General features: G+C 47.1%; 1 protein-coding gene across 6 annotated transcripts in view; it reads left to right on the forward strand.

The window, feature by feature from the left end:
- Positions 1-15446, forward strand: part of Tbc1d1 (TBC1 domain family member 1) — a 181902-nt gene that overhangs the window by 87740 nt on the left and 78716 nt on the right. For all 6 annotated transcript variants that reach the window (XM_055624208.1, XM_055624209.1, XM_055624210.1 and 3 more), the window contains exons 2-6: positions 3894-4334; positions 7180-7269; positions 9914-10018; positions 10687-10819; positions 15283-15374. In XM_055624208.1, the coding sequence (XP_055480183.1) occupies positions 3894-4334; positions 7180-7269; positions 9914-10018; positions 10687-10819; positions 15283-15374 (861 nt within the window). The remainder of the gene's footprint in view (positions 1-3893; positions 4335-7179; positions 7270-9913; positions 10019-10686; positions 10820-15282; positions 15375-15446) is intronic.

A 15446-nucleotide genomic window follows, 5' to 3' on the forward strand; every position in this document is an offset into this window, starting at 1 on the left:
TTTGGTTTGGTTTGGTTTGGTTTGGTTTGGTTTGGTTTGGTTTGGTTTGGTTTGGTTGGCACCAGACTTGTGCCCAGCCCCTTTGTGGCCTGAACACACCTTCCAACTCCGCCATTACACCACTGGTGCAGGATACATTGTTTCTTTAAAGTGATGTTATTCAGATACTTGGCGGATTTTTGCATATGCATGCTCTTCATGGCCTGGGCAGTTTCATGGGTGTTCTTAATATACCTGAAGATTTGAACCCTGATCTGTGTGTCTTCGAGGGGTTTCAGGCTAACAGAGGAGGGAACCATTTTCACTAGTCACCTCTGGCACTTACAGGAAGCAGAAATTGAGACCTAAGACTTTTGAAGAGTTATTTAGTAGTTAATGGTAATAGTTGGCAGACAAACCTGTACATGCAATCTAAAAGTGACTTTTTTTATTTCTAAAGAATGTTTCAGAAAAGCCTCCCTAAATCCCTGTGAATAAAATTACAGTTGCATTGTGCTTATAACCCCTTAAATCCCTAAATCCTTAGGAAGCTGAGCCAAGTGCTTGAATAGGGCTTTATTTACAGAAGTAACCCTGGTTCTCAGAGTGTCATTTTCCCTGTTTCTGTGAAACAGTACTGACTTAAGCCTCACCGAAAACTGCCCTTTACTGTCCTTTTGTTAGTATGAGAGTTCTATATACCTAAACAGGCCCGCTTCTTCATTAATTTTGGGCAATTGATCTTAATTAGCTAACATTTTTGTTGTGGTTTCCATAGTATCAGCAGCTCCAACCAAACCTCAAACCCTTGTTAAATTTATTCTAGGAAAACAGTTCTCAGATCCTTTCCTTTGCTCCAGTTAGTTCGGATTTGCTTTATCATCTTATCTGCAAACAGGAATGACGTAGCTCTTCATGCTCTGACTGAACTAGTCAAGATTTTCATTTAGAAGTACCAGATCATATCAGACAGGGGGAGTAATTCTCCAGTGACCCCAGTGCGTTTGCTCCAAGCAGGTCTTGTGTTTTGTTTGTTTATTGGCAGGAATCATTGTAACCTGATGTGTATGTTCCCATAGCCTATACAGGCTGCTGTTCAGTTGTGTTTATTTGGGGCTTAATACTGGCAACTCCCTTTTTACGTGCGCATGAGCTCCAGGCCACCCTGCGTACTTTCATGTGAACTGCTGCCCTGTCTTTAACAGCTTTGCTTCACCCTTGCCTTGCTCTCTTCCTGCCTCCCTGCCTGCCCGTCTCTAGTCGATTCAGTCCTGAGTTGATGTCAGCTCTCCCAGGGCCCCTCTGTTCCCTTCCATTGTTTTCTTTCCCCAGGCTTCACCCCATCCCTTCTGCATGAGCTGCTCTCCCATCTCCCAGTTTCCAAACACTTTACACCTATTTTACACACACCTTCCCGCTGTTGAGTGGCAGGAGGCTTGAGTAAACTTCTGCCTAGATAATGAGGTCCATTGGAGCAAGGAGAGATGGGTCTTGGTCATTGAATGAAGTGTGTCTGTTTTAGATCGTAATCAAGGAACTGGAGAAATCCATAGTTACGAAGACTAACAGCCTGAACTCTGGCCACGGTGTGAAATCTCAGATCCTTCTGAATCAAGGGGACACTTGAGCTGTCCTGTATCTGTTCCATTTAGTGCTGAGCTGCTCTAAGTTCAGATGGCTCTATACATTTTCCCCTCTTTGACACGATGGAAAACATCATTGGCTTGATGTATTAGAAGGTGCAGCATATAGAAACATTTGCTCTTTTAGCAGGCCTCAAAGTCTATTCTTTGAATAGACTGCATTTCCTGTTTGGAAAATAAGTGAATAATTGGGAAAATACAAGGGACTCCTTTTAATATAGTCTCACATATTGCTAAGAAAAGTGGCACTCCATCACAAGCTGAAGTTGACAATTGTGGTGTGAAGGAACACTATTTTTACTACACAGAACTAGCGTTGCCCTAGAAAATCTTCAATGTTTCTGATCGTGTAAGCCTCCCTCCCACAGAGAGAAGCTATGGCATTTTTGCCATGGTCCTGTGAATCATTAGCAAAGTTGTGACTGCAGCCTACCCTTCCTGCTGTTTCTTTTCTCTGTCACATATTTTTCTGTCAGTAATACTTTCTAGGCTGCTGCACAATGGACAAAATTGCCCAGCAGTATGCGAGTGACGCACATACAGCTCAAGCATCTAAAGTACTCAGTGCAAACACGATTCCCATGCAAAACCTCAGCCTTGAACTAGCAAGATGGCTCAGCTGGTACAGATGCCTGCTGACAAAGCCCATGACTTAAGCTTGTCTCTGGTCATATGATGGAGAAAGGCCTGGGTCCAGTAGGTTTTCTTCCGGCCTCCACGTGTTCACCAGAGAAGGTGCACAACACCCGTCCCCCATTTAAAATGATCTGGCCTTTGGTTTGGTTTTTGAGACAGATTCTCGGTGTCGTCCTGGCTGTTCTTCCACTGTAGACTAGGCTGGTCCAAAACTCACAGAGATCCTCCTGCCTCTGCCTCCCCAGTGCTGGGATTACAGGCCTGAGCCCCCATGACCGGCTAAAACTTCAGCTTTTAAATATTATTTGAATTTGTGCTCTAGGACTCACTTTTTAAAGATTTATTTTGTGTGTGTGTACGTGTGTTTTTGCCTATGTTTGTGTACCATGAACATGCAGTGCCCAAGGAGGCCAGAAGAGGGTGTTGGATGCACTGGACCTGAAGTATAGATGGTTGTAAGCCCCCATGTGGGTGCCAGGAATCGGACCCCAGTTTTCTGAAAGAGCATTACATGCTCGTAAGCTCTCCAGCCCAGGAATCATTTTTAAAAACCGTATCCCTAAAGATGTCTTTGAATCTCGTGTAAAATACTTAGAGAGGAGCTATACTGATCTTTACAGCAGACGGGTTGTCTTTAGTGTGACCAGTGTTTAGGACAAAGAGGCAGTGGGTTTCTAAGAACTATGTTATGGACACAGACTACAAGCTTGCTTTCAAGATGAACTGGAGCCAGCTCTGTTTACTATACACACTGGTTGAACTTTCTCATCTGAATTGGAAAGGATTGGATTTTTCTGGTTGTTATGGTAGATAAACAGGGCCTACAAGTATCTAGCCCTAACCCGAAGTTTTATCTGAAGAAAAATGAGAAATGCAGGTATGTACTGTGTCCAGTCAAAGCAAAAGCTGCCCCCTTGAGCTGGAAGATTAAGTCCATGCTTGCCATGTTTTCACAAACCCTGAATATGAGAGTGAGTGCTGTGGCTGGTGGCCAGCTAAGCAGTTTCAGGTGTTTGCTGACTGTGGCATGGATTCCACCTTACTCCTGAAGCTGCTGTGGAGAACCTAGTCGTAAGTGGACAGGATGGCGAGTGAAGGGCACCATAGTCCTGGAGACCTTCGCTGGGAGACTTTCCCGTCAGGAAAGCAAAGCGTTTTTGTGAGAAACCCCAGTGTGTTACTGTATCAGTAGGCATGGGTTCTCTGCACTGCATGGCTCAAACTGCTTAACTTATCAGTCAACGCTAGGAAATACAGGGCCAAGTCATAACTCGTTGCCACTGAAGAAAACAATGGTGCCACAATTTTGACAAATGTAAGATGGTGATTTCAGAGCCCAGCATCCCACCATGCATGGAGGAAGGCTTTTCAGGAAGGCTTTTCAAAGGACACTGCCCCGAACCGTTCTGGATGAGCTGGTGTGTTTAAGTGACGCTCATCAGGAGACATGCCCAGAGGACCTTAGGGATTAGAGTGCCAAGCCTGCCCTGGGGCTGCTCGTCCAACCTTGGAGGATGCTGTCTGTGTCTGTGAGCCGCGTTCCGACCGGCCTCTCGGGCTTCCCTGCCCTGGCAGCTGTGGTTTTGAGCTGTGACTTTGGTATCTGCTGTCACTAACCCCACTCCTCTTGCGCAGGTGCCTGAGATCATCAGCTCCATCCGGCAGGCCGGCAAGATCGCCCGCCAGGAAGAGCTGCGCTGCCCCTCCGAGTTCGACGACACTTTCGCCAAGAAGTTCGAGGTGCTCTTCTGTGGCCGGGTCACTGTGGCCCACAAGAAGGCGCCGCCCGCGCTGATCGACGAGTGCATCGAGAAGTTCAACCACGTGAGCGGCGGCGGCAGGGCCGACCAGGACGCGCCCACGGGGCCACCGTCGGCGCCCGGCCCCCGGCCCATGCGCAAGTCCTTCTCCCAGCCCGGACTGCGCTCGCTGGCCTTCCGGAGGGAGTTCCAGGACGCCGGCCTCCGCAGCAGCACCTTCAGCTCCTTCGACGACGGCATCGAGAACCACCTCATCGGCGGACACAGTGTGGTGCAGCCCACAGATATTGAGGAGAACCGGACGATGCTCTTCACGGTAAAGTCGCGACAAGGTTCCGCACCCCGACACCGTCTGAAAAATCTCGGCTGTACACACCCTTTCATTGCAGAAAGAATAGTTACATAAGAGGTTCAAGGGGGAGGTTAAGCAGGGGTGCAAGTGTCAACAATTTTCGGTGGAAAACATTCTCTTATTAATTTATAAAACGCCTTTGCTAATCAGGGCAACGGGATTTAAAAAATAATGATCTTATGTTTAAAGCAAGTGCCCAAACTGAAAGACTAGTTTAGTTGCTTGGTTTTTGTTTGCTTGTTTTTAAAATAGAAAATTGTTAAACTGATAGCCACAGGGAAGAAAAGGAATGGATAAGGGTAGCCAGCCATGGAATTTCATGACGGCTTGAGTTTTTCTGGATGGATGATCTTCCTGGGTGTGAATTGACAGGACTCTACCCTCTTCTGAAGTAAGCTGGTCTGTGGCCTTTTCCTTGGCATATTTCTGCCTCTTCTCATTTGCTTTAATAACAGTAGTGAGCAAACCTAGCTTAGATGTAGGCCTTTTTGTGCTTACCAAGGGCAATGAAATGGCCAACGAGTAAGGAAGCTGGCCACATAGGTTAGTGTGGTGTGGATATAGCTGGATTTCAGATCCACATCAAGGATCTGGAGAGCTGGCCGAGCCCCCAAGAGCACACACTGCTCTTGCAGAGGAACTGAGTTCACAGCACCCACATACAGCTAACTGCCCGTAGCTCCAGTTCCTGCACACACAGGCACACACACACACACACACACACACACAATTAAAACACAATAAATTAATCGGTAAAAATCCAGACGGTGTGCCAGGACAGGGCTGGCTCCCTCCTGAGGCTGTGTTGGCAGCAACACCTGTGCTCTGTAAGCCGCGCTCTCTGCTCTCCCCAGCACTGCTGTGTGGTTGAGAGCTGCTCAGTGCGCTTGTCTGTAACTGGCTACAGTCTGCTAGAATTACAGCCGTGCATAGTCTCTGCCACACAGAATTCAGATTTCAGCAGTGCAGACAGGCAACTGACACACCAGTAATTGTGTAATTCCGACCACGCTGAACACTGCAGAAAAGTAGGGGCGCCGTGGAAGTGCCCGGGGAATCAGGAGAAGCGTCTTTGAGGAAGCAGAGGCTCCCATGGGGCCGGTAGACGGGGCCTCCTGGTTTCAGCGAGCGGCAGGTGACAGGGGAGATGGGTGGGAAGGAGCTGTACTGCAGAGTCCTGGAGGCGATGCTCCGCTGCGCCACTGGCAGCCCCTCTGTTGTCCTGCCGTTGCTTCCTAATCCTTCAGGTCGTGACCGAGATAGTGGCGTGACCGGGAAAGCAGTTGCGTCAGAGAGACCAGCAGCGACCTCACTTTCCGGGCTCTCTGCTTAGTTACAAGTAAACAAGTAAAGAACCTTGTGTTCCGTGTGGCCCCTGGAATCTCAGTCTCCATGAGGCTGTAGATCTCCCTCTGTTGTTCACTGCCATAGTCACCAGTGCCTAGAGCACAGCTGTGTCTGTAGGCTCTCAGGGAGATCAGTCCTTCCTGAGGGAGAAGGCCAGCAGACTGCACAGGAACTGGGAAGGTGAGTGGGGGTGGAGCTAGGCTGGTAGGTCACATTCAGGATCTTGTTTTTAGTTAAAAAAAAAAAAAAAAAGATTGGGCAGTCTGAAAATTTTCAAGTACAGCATCAAATAGCTTTGGCTGTGGAGCAAAAGTATACTTAGGGAAGGAAAATAACAGAGGGCTAGAAGCCATTGCGGTAGTCTAGGTAAGAGAGCCTCAGGTCTGAAGACAGTAGGGATGAAGAGTAGAGAGGATTGGATGTGAGAAAACCCCAGGGCCTACATTTAACTCTAAATTCTCACCTGTTCTTTATAGCCTACCCACATCCAAATAAGAATGCTTGGGGGGAGGATACAAAGTGAGTAAAGTGTAATTAATAAAGAAAAAAAAAAGAATGCTTCTCAGCTGAGAGATTTTCAAAGGTTATTTAAAAAAATGATGATCTTCATTATGTAGATAAGAACAGAAGGCTGTTAAGATACATAAAATGTGGAGATGCTGTTACTATCCTCCAGTAAAGGGATAGTGAGTGGGCTCCTTCCTTCTTAGAAAAACAGTCTGGGCTGATCTGGAAGTATGCTGCTGTTAGAGTTAGCACACCTTGCCAGTCTCACGTGCCTGAAAGACAGCTCAGAAATAGAACAAAAGTGTTCTGCGTACAAAGCTATGGTCTAAATTACAGGATGCGTGTTTTTGGACATCTTCATTAAGAGTGCAATTACCTTTGATTTACACCTCTGTCTCCACCAAGCTGGTTTCTCTGATTTGCAGTCCAGCTCAAAGTTCAGAGCTTGGAGGAGAAGCTTGTGAGGTAAGAGTGATACGAGGATGTGGCCGCTACCTTGTTGGCTCCGAGGAGGGGTTGAGTCTGTAGAAACCAACAGGGGAGTAGAGAAGTGTCAGCATAGGAGGCAGAGGTTGGGAGGTAGCCCTCCCCAGCCAGCCCGGCATCATGGCACTCTGCTGCCAGGAGCATTTTGGAAATCTTAAATAGAAACCATATTTTCTGGAAGATTCACTCGTATAGAAAACGAATTTCCTCTTGAAGGGGATGTGCAGTTTGAGGATTATTGTTCTCGTTTACCTGTGTGGTCCTTTCCTTTCAGAATACTGCTGTATCACAAAGGTGTTTGTCTCCTGTCATTTGAAATCCGTGGACTAACTGTGACGTTGACATTCTTTGCCAGCAATATAGTCAAAGTCCACAGAGCTTGACACTTCCTGTGTATCCTCAGAGGTCATGACATGTGCAATGGAGTCACCCTTTAGGAGAACCACATTTCTTTGTTTTTGTTTTTAAGATTGGCCAGTCTGAAATTTACCTCATCAGTCCTGACACCAAAAAGATTGCATTGGAGAAAAATTTTAAGGAGATCTCCTTTTGCTCTCAGGTAAATTTTGACAGATTATTGATTTAATTTCAGTTCTTCTAATATATGCAGTAGAAGTGCTGTTGTGTAAAAAAGCATGTTTTTAATTTTAATTCTTGATTGGTGGTCTTGATTGATTCTTGATTGTTTTTTTTCTCCTGCAGTGTACTAAGGCAAATTATAATCTTGAAATTAACAGTTTTGCTTTTTGGAAGAATGTACTAGAGAAAATAAGTCTACCTTCCTTTCTTTTCCCTGATATTGGTATTAATGCTTTCAAGCTATTTCCAAGGACTTATATGTGTATGCATCTTTTATTTATAATTGGTATGTGTATGTGTGTGCATGTTTTATATATAATTTGTGTGTGCATGTTTTATATTTAATTGGATATATATACATTTTTATATAATTAATATATGTGTGTACATGGTTTATACATATGTGTGTATTTTTATATAGAGTCAATTTTATATATAATGTTGTATAGAAACATTTCTACTTTCTTGAAATTCTTAATTTTTTTATTGTCATTATTTTCCTGTAAACTGTGAGAGATGATACTTACCTTTGAGGAGGTTTTTGCACTGAATGCCCCGAATGCACTGTCTTACTGTCTTCTTGAAACTTTGTGTGTTTAATAGTTAAGTTTTCCAGTTGTGTTTCATAGAGAGACTTGGGAGAAATCTGTCATCTGTGATGAGGCAGCTTTCTCCAGATTGTCATGGCAAATAAGATGTCATTTCTGTTTCTGTTTGGTGATTTTTTTTTTCTTAAACTCTAGCTTTTCATTTTTTGTAATATGATGTAAAAATCTTAGTTGTTTCCCAGTGTAAAATGTAAGCTAATTGAGTGGTCAAAAATACTATTTTCAGTTATGAAAATAAGGATTGTTCTTAACAAGTTGAATAGAGAAGCCTTTTCAGAGAAGGTACTGTGATAAATTCCCCTGAGTAGCAGCCTCTCTTATCTGCTTAGTTTGTTGATGGAGGACACCGATTGAGATCAGGATATCTCAGCAATTACTGACTGGAAAATGCTTGCCTGAAAGTGATATTATCCACAGAATCTTGATTCATGCCTAATTATGTTGAAATGTTAAAATGTTAGAAATTTGCTTTTTTTAAAAATCTTATCTACCTGCCTGTCTATTTATTTATTTATGAACGAGACAGTGTCTCTGCAGCCCAGGCTGTCCTGGATCTCACTAATGCGGACCACCCTGGTCTTTGAACTCACAGAGATATGCCCCTTCCCACTGCTGGCAGAAGATCCGTGTAGCACCATGCTGGGGGATCTTTGCTCTTTTACAGTTGTGTGGCAGTTTGTCCTCTCCTAAAGAGGTGCAGGTCGCCAGGTCGTCTGCACCTTACTTAGGTCGAGGGCACCCAGGTTTCTGCAGGTGCTCTTTCGGAAGGCTCAGGATGTACTGAGAGCCACAGGGCAGGTTTCATGTGTGCTTAGGCTGCCCTTCGTCTCCCTCCCTGTCGCTGTGGTAAAGTACCTGACAGAGGTAGCTTCTGAGGTACAGTCGGCCACAGTGGCAAGTCAGAGTGGGTGTGCGCATGCAGGTGCTCAGCCTGCTCTCTTTTTCGTTCGGTCCGGAGTGGCCCGTGTGCCATTCACATTCAGCGTGCCCACTCAGCTCAACTGATGCAATCAAAGTCATCCCCCATATCTTCTCAGAGGCCCTCTCCCAGGTGCTGGAGAGATGGCTTGCTGGTGGAGAGCACTTGTTGCTCCTGCTGAGGACCCAGCTTCTCTGCCCAGCACCCGCACGGCGGCTTGTAGCCATTTCTCATCAGTTCCAGGCAATTAGACACCCACTTCTAGCCCCCACTGGCACCCAGCATGCATACAGTGTACATACATACATGAAGGCAAAGCAGCCATGCACATTGAATAAGTCTGAAAAATTAGAGAACTATCAGTTACTTGTGATAGATTCGTGAGGCAGGGACCCGGGCGCTCTGTCAGTGTCTGTTCCCTGCTGCCTTCTAAGCTTGTTGATGAGCTAAGAAAGAGCTCTCGGGACACTGGCGGAGTCCTGGCCTTCCTTTCAGAGACGTCAAGACTGCTCTTCTCAGTATATAAGTAAGCTTTTGCTCATTCTTCATGCTAGTTCCTGTTAGTATTTGCCTGTAATAGTAGCACACACATGTTGAATCTTTTTAGCCTCTGCACATGTGTGTGTTTGTACGCTTGTTCGTGTGTATTGGTGTGTGACTGTGTCTCTGGTGTGGAACCAGTTTTAAGGAGCTTTTAGCCCGCAGTGCTGCCCCCATGCACATGCCCCCAAAGCCCCAGTCTTTCTGTCAGCTACTCTCGGCCTAATTTTTACTACTAAAATGAGCATTAAGACTTGAATCTTCTCCCAGCACTCAGGGAGGCAGAGACAAGCAGATCTCTGTGAGTTCGAGGCCAGCCTGGTCTACAAAGTGAGTCTTCATAGGGCTACATAGAGAGTCCCTGTCTCAAAGAGGGAAGAAAAAAAGACTTGACTGGTTCTCCTCGTGAGGTAATCAAGGCAGCGTTTTAGCACGATGCTAATCTTCACACAAACGCGCGAGCAGTAGCCTTCTGCTCCTCAGAGCAGCGTCACCTTGAAGCTGCCCTCCGCCAGCAGCTCCTGCTCCGCACAGCTCACCCTCTTCTCCTTGCACAGGGTATTAGGCATGTGGACCACTTTGGGTTTATCTGCCGGGAGTGCTCTGGTGGCGGCGGCTTTCATTTCGTCTGTTACGTGTTCCAGTGCGCAAATGAGGCCCTGGTAAGAGGATGACACTGTCCACTGCAAACCCTGTGAGGAGTTCCGGCCCTGCCGAGCTCTCTGTGCTGAGCAGAACGCAGAGCCCTGCTGACGTAGCAGTATTTGCTTTCTCACTCTGACCGACACCTTTCTGCTGCACATCTGAGCCTCGCTTGAATTTTCATCTTAAGTTCCCGTAGTTTTGAAACATGCGCTTGCCTTCAGCCCTGCTCTAATGCAGCATTTAGAGCTCTGGTGCATCCATTTTACCTGAGGGCGGTGGCCCTATTCTTGTAAACCCAGCACTTACACCTGAGGTAGGAAGACTGCAAGCTACAGAGCCATACAGCAAGTTCATGACCCACTTGAGCCATGTTGTGAGACCTGGTACTAAAAAAAGAAAAAAGGGAGGGGTGGGGAAAAGAAGTAGAAAAGGAATGACTGTGAACTTTAGGCCAGAGGCACCGCTTTGTGCTTCGAAATGCTGTGTTTACCTTGTACCTCACCTGCTTTAAGAGCGCTGACTCTGGAGGTGGTCATTCTCAGACCACAGGCCACAGACCTAGCAATGATTTCCACAGTTTGCTGTCAGTCTGTGAAAAATAGCCCAGGAATAACTTCCCAAACAGTCTGTCCTGTACTGCTGTCCCCGCCAGCTGCCTCGCTGTTGACGCTTTCTCTCTGCTCAGGTGGACGAGATCATGATGACCCTGAAGCAGGCCTTCACGGTGGCTGCAGTGCAGCAGACTGCGAGTGCTCCGGCCCAGCTGTGCGAGGGCTGCCCCTTGCAGGGCCTGCACAAGCTCTGTGAGAGGATAGAGGGTGAGTTTGAGGCACCCGTAGCTGGAGCACGCCGCCTCTGCTGGGGCTGCCTGCGGCAGGGTGAGCTCACACTGCAGGGGGGTGTTCTTTCTGGCACGATGGATACAAAGCTAAGGCCCCACATCCCCTCTTGCCATCTCTCCAAGGCACCCTGAGGGTAATGGAGAGGTGAGGGATGGCTGAGCTGTGTGAGATTGGTGGGTCGTTCAGGGTGGCCGCCACAGAGGGCTAGACCAATGAGAGAGGTAAACGAGTTTCCTGTGCTCTTCCAGCGTAGGGTCCCCTGTAGTCTCTGCAGGGCAGTTTTAATGGAGGAGAGCAGAAAACAGGCTGTAAGGAGGAAATGTGAGGGAATTTAAAAAAACAAAGTCATGGTGACCTTATTAACTACAGTTTCTAGAAGCTTACAATGAAATGCCATCATTTGCAGGATTTATTTGATAGGAAGAGGAGCCAGTTGCTGTGCTAAGTTTTTTTTTTTAAGATATCAATTTTATCTTCATCATATTTCTGAGAAAAAAGTGGATTATTTGTTATTTCATAAATAAATTAGAAGGTTAGAGCCATCCAGGGATAAACTAGCACATAGCAAGCCCAGAATCCACTGCCTGGACTGTTAGCTGCAGTCCAGGGAGAGACGAATGATTCCTCTTGACTGAGGAATGTTCTGGCAGGAGCGGAGTCTGGTCCGGGTCAGCGGGGGGGGGGGGGGGGGGGGGGGGGGGGGGGGGGGTGTCGGTCGGTGGTTTTTTGGCGGAATCTGAAAAGTGAGGCGTTCTGTTTTTCTTTTCTTCATTTTGCATCTGGTTGTGCCTGTAGGAAGATTTCTGCAGGTGTGTATGTGTGCGTGTGGTTTCCGAGACAGTCACATGATTTAAGCTATACAATTGCAGAAACAAAGATGTGAACATTTCTTGTGTAGCTATAGAATGCTTGCCACACACTAATTCTGTAAAGAACCATGTTGACATTTAGACCTGGTTTCTTTTTTTAATGTAATTGTGAGAAAAGAATATCCCCCAAGAGAAAACTCATCCTTCTCATCTTTTCTTTTTCTAAAGAAGAATACAGCGCGGTGGCCGCACACCCACTGACAGTGAGCGGCCACTGCTGCTGCCCGTCTTCAGGGCCCTTCATCTTCCTGAGCCTTCCCCCGTTCGGCAGTCTTTCCCTTTTCCTGTGCGAGTGTGTGTGCACGCGTGTGTGGGGAGGGGGCGTAATCTGTGGTGTGCGAATGTACGTATACCTGTGCCAGTGCCTGCAGAAGCCAGAACAGGGTGCTTTCTGCTCTCATTCTCTGCCTGTTGCCTTCCTTCAGGTTTTCTCTCACTGAGCTAGAGGCTGGTTTTGGCTGGACTAGTGTGCTGGCAAGTGCTGGGGTTCCCGTGTCTGCGAGCTCAGTGCAGGGTTATAGGGCAGGCAGAGTGCCCGCTCTGATCTCGGCTTCACCTGCTTGCAGAGAGCACGCTCTGTCTTGCCACTGAGTTCTCTCCCCAGCCTCCCTTACTGACTAACACTGAGTTAGTCTAGGTCCTTCTCTGGAGCAATCATTAGGAGCTGTTTTCTTTGGTTTCTTTCACTTAGCATTATATGTTCTGGGTTTGCTCATTTTGCACATGTCAGAACGTTATTTCCTTGAATGGCTGAATAATGTCTGTCAGTTTGCATCTGTTTATTCACCACTGGGCATTTGGGCTCTTTTGCGTCTTGGCTGTGGCACTAATGCTAAGGATATTGGTATTCTCACATTTGTCTAGGTTTCTGTTTTGGGTTCTTTTGGGTAAATGAAATTGCTGGTTTATACGGTGAGTGTCCTAGTTAGGGGTTCTATTGCTATGGGGAAACACCATGACCAAAACAGCTTGGGGGAGGTGGGGAAGAGTTTATTTGGCTTATACTTTCACATCGTAGTCAGTCATTGAAGGAAATCAGAACAGGAAATCAAACAGGGCAGGAACCTGGAGGCAGGGGCTAGTGTAGAGGCCATGGAGGGGGCTGCTTACAGACTTGCAATTCACGGCTTGCTCAGCCTGCCTTCTTATAGAACCCAGGACCACCAGCCCAGGGATGGCCCCACCCACCATGGGCTGTGTTTCTCCCATCAGTCAGTAATTAAGAAAACGTCCTACAGGCTTGCCTATAGCCCAGTCTTATGGAGACATTTTCTTATTTGAAGTTCCCTCCTTTCAGATAACTCTGGCTTCTGTCAAGTTGGTATTAAACCAGCTGTCAAGCCCTCCTATCCTGTTCTATTGTCATTACATTTGCACTATTCTCGGATCCCGACTTCTCTGCATTTTTACAGAAATGATTTGTATGAGGGTAGCTGTCCTAATAGGTATGAAATATCACTGGTTTATTTGTTTTAATGAGATAAATTTACAGTCAATATCATGAAGTCTGAAAGGGTTCACTGTGGGCATTACAGTGCTCCTGAAATGCTTGTGAGTGATGTATTTAAAGATGTTTTCTGTGTCTGTACTATTTGCTGACAGCATATAAACTGTGTCTGGGAATGAGCAGTCTGCTGTAACAAGCAATCCCAACTGAGAGGCTCACTAGCTCTTTCCACAGTGGCTGTCGAGAGAAGGCAAGTGATGATGGAAATGCCCCACGGGCTGACTGAGAAGCCGGCAGTGGCTTTGAACTTAGAGGAGACCATGATCTGCAGCGCTGACTGCTGCCGACTTCCACTTAGCTGGAACTTCTAATCAGCTTAACGCTTTGCTGTAGCAGTTTGGAGAATAATCATTCAGTTCTCTTTTACATGATAAAATCCAGCCAAGGCAGAAAACTGCAGGGCTATAGAGAGCACCCATTAAACATTAAGCACTTTTAAAGGAATAGATGGCGACGTAGGAGAGACCGCCTGGGAAGAAGGACTGATGGCTTAATGGGTAGATTTGGGTCCTTGGATCTTTGTGGCTGCAGCTCCACTAAGTGGAGCGAAGCGATCTGTGCCGTTGAATATTCCTGTAAGGGTTTTCTTGGCTGGGGACCTACAAAGCTCAGAGGTGGAGCCCTGACCTAGCATTTGTGAGGTCCCAGGCTCTCGTGCCAACAGCCTTCACTGAACTGAACCCTAATCCTAACATCTAGAAGCCTGCGAAGTCCAACAAGGCTGTGCCGCAGTGGTAGGGTGCTTGTCTTACTTGGACAACACCCTGAGCTCAATCCCCATCACATCCACACCCCTCCACATCCCTCCCTCCCCCCCACACACCCGTTGTTCTATCAGGAAGTTATAGTCTGACCACAGACTATAGGAAGGGCCAGTAACAGCGGATGTAGTCAAGTTAAGCCCCTGAATGTATAGAAGAGAATAAATACATTCTGTGTGTGGGTACACCTGCGGCTCGGTGCCAGCAGGTTCACACAGCTTCCAAGAAGGGAAGCTCTGGATTATGTACTTGAACTGTCTAACCATACAACTGCTATGAGACTTCAACCTAGAAAGTACTTGATGAAATTTAGAGTTCGTCTTGGTTTAAGACAAAATAAGGAAGAATAACATTCTGGAAGCTGAGGTGCCTGCTGTACACTGGGTAGGGCCAGCACCCTGTGCCTAGTGCAGCCAAGAGGGAGGGCTGGGCTGACTGGCCTCTGCTAAAAGAGGCAGCAACACTGGCTTTGGGACAGGCTGGCCCCTGACAGGCCTTTTGGCCTCTGAGTTCCCAGGTCCCTGTGGACCGCAGCAGACTCAGCTGAACAGTAGAGGTGCCGTTGAGCGGAGGCGGGGTATCAGGGTCTTCCTCAATCTTCCTGTCTTCTGACATCAAGAAAATGCACGAGGCCCTGAACTGTGCTCCTGCAGGAATGGAACGTCTTAAGTAAATGCTGATGGGTACTGGGCTTTTAGGTGGTCATTTTTTTATCACTTTTCTTCAGAATCCTTTGTAATGCTAATAGACCGGCCTCAAGACTGTTAAATGTGGGGATGAGAGGAACCCTTAGCCACACTGGTGGCATGACGGGGACATAAGTAGAATGTAAGGGAGCAGTGTGCCTCGGCTTGCAGTGCGGTCCTGCTTGCTTTTTATTGAGAAGTATTCTTCCGCCCTCACATGGTGAGAAGAGCTCGTCATCTCTGAAGGCAATGTCTGGGTTGTTTGTAGTATTTCAATGCCAAACCGGGAGCTGGAGCGACATCTATCTGAGGCAGTGCAGAAGGTCGTTTTTGAAGAGGTTTATAAAACTCTCTGTCCTTGGTTTGCTTGAATATGAAATTGGGATGACGGCATACTCTTCTGGAGTTGTTTGGAGACTTAGTGAAAGGAGGCAGGTTCAGCCTTGGTGTACAACACTCCACACAGCGGCGGGCAGTACAGAGTGATGCCGTTGTTGGCAAGTAGAAGCGTCCTGAAGTGGGTGGGTGAGGACGTCAAGGAAGGGAGTTTGGAAGGTGGTAAGTCCAACTCAGAGCTTCCCCCATAGACTGGTCATCTCTTCTCTCTTCTTGACAGGAATGAATTCATCTAAAACCAAATTGGAACTCCAGAAGCACCTGACCACACTGACCAATCAGGAGCAGGCAACTATCTTCGAGGAAGTTCAGGTACAGTACGCCGTGGTGTGGAGCGCCAGGGGCCTGCTTGCGAGTGGCCTGTGGACTGCGCAGTGAGGGCGG

Source organism: Psammomys obesus, unplaced genomic scaffold, assembly GCF_907164565.1.
Source record: "Psammomys obesus unplaced genomic scaffold, mPsaObe1.curated_primary_1811, whole genome shotgun sequence".
Taxonomy (NCBI): Eukaryota; Metazoa; Chordata; class Mammalia; order Rodentia; family Muridae; genus Psammomys; species Psammomys obesus.